The sequence below is a fragment of the Pyxicephalus adspersus genome, chromosome 12, assembly GCF_032062135.1.
Source record: "Pyxicephalus adspersus chromosome 12, UCB_Pads_2.0, whole genome shotgun sequence".
In the NCBI taxonomy this organism is placed as follows: Eukaryota; Metazoa; Chordata; class Amphibia; order Anura; family Pyxicephalidae; genus Pyxicephalus; species Pyxicephalus adspersus.
In genome coordinates this window covers 12,947,539-12,948,596 of record NC_092869.1, presented here as the reverse complement: position 1 = coordinate 12,948,596, position 1,058 = coordinate 12,947,539, and the positions used below count along the sequence as shown (strand labels likewise).

Genomic DNA, 1,058 nt, shown 5'->3' with positions numbered 1-1,058 from the left:
AAAAAAAAAAAAAAAAAGAAACCAAAAAAAAAACACTTTATCAAGTTTAGGATTAACATTGTCATGGTATCTAATCAAAGCAACTGCAGTAATCGTAAAAGTGCATTTTTGTTCAATTTCCATGGCAGAGGGGTCAAAACTGTAAACAAACGAACCAAGGAAGTAATTTGCTGTGAAAGTTCCGGAAACAGCCTAGTGCTCACCAGAATAACACATAAACATGCCATCTAACCTAACTCTTATAAATATGACAGAAGAACATGCTAAAACATCTGCATAAAAAACAGTGAACCAGGATAAAATTGCCTACAAATATGTAGTAGGCATTCAGAATAATTGAAAAACTACTGTCACCTTGCCCACAAAGGGCAACTTCAGTGTGCTTTTTTTTTTTTTTTTTTTTAATAGGTGTCATTATTAGTAACGTGAAAACGCTACTTTTTTGGTCGTTTTGCCCTTGACCTTGAATCAGTGTGCAGAAAGATCCCAATCCCTTGGTCAGTATGTTAGTTTTGGTTTCATTGCTGCTAAGTGAGTACTAGAACAGATAGACCTGTGGATCAGCCATAAAGTTTGTGTAAAATGATAGGTTCACAATAGTGGATTGGTACAAGTTTGTTAATATCAAAAATGCACAGCAATAGTTAGAAAGTTGAAATCGTAAAACCAAAGCAGCAGAAAGGAAAAATTATAATAATGGTTATTTGAAAACAGGTAAATAAAAAATATGCTTGTATTGTAATTTCCTTCAGGCTTACTGAAAAAATATGGGTCTAATGCTAGTGATATGCATCAGTTCCTCCACTAAAGAAAATTAGGTAATCTTTTGTACACTAGTTTGGTTGATCTGACAGGTAATGAATGTTCGTAGTTGAAAATAATACACAAATATGGCATAATGAAACTCATTACAGTTCTATAATTTGGAAGGGCAAGGAAACATCCACAAACAAAATTGCAGAAATACCTCTGCCTGGTGAGCTGGAGCTTGAAGAGGTCCATGAAGCAATCTATCCATTCCTAATTCAGTCTACAGCAGTTAATAATGCCCTCCCAAA

At 34.3% G+C, this 1,058-nt stretch overlaps 1 protein-coding gene across 1 annotated transcript in view; it reads right to left on the bottom strand.

Annotated features, from left to right (window-relative positions):
- Positions 1 to 1,058, bottom strand: part of KNL1 (kinetochore scaffold 1) — a 44,693-nt gene that overhangs the window by 22,676 nt on the left and 20,959 nt on the right. Inside the window, exon 9 of the mRNA XM_072427697.1 lies at positions 968 to 1,020. Coding sequence (XP_072283798.1) covers positions 968 to 1,020 — 53 coding nt within the window. The remainder of the gene's footprint in view (positions 1 to 967; positions 1,021 to 1,058) is intronic.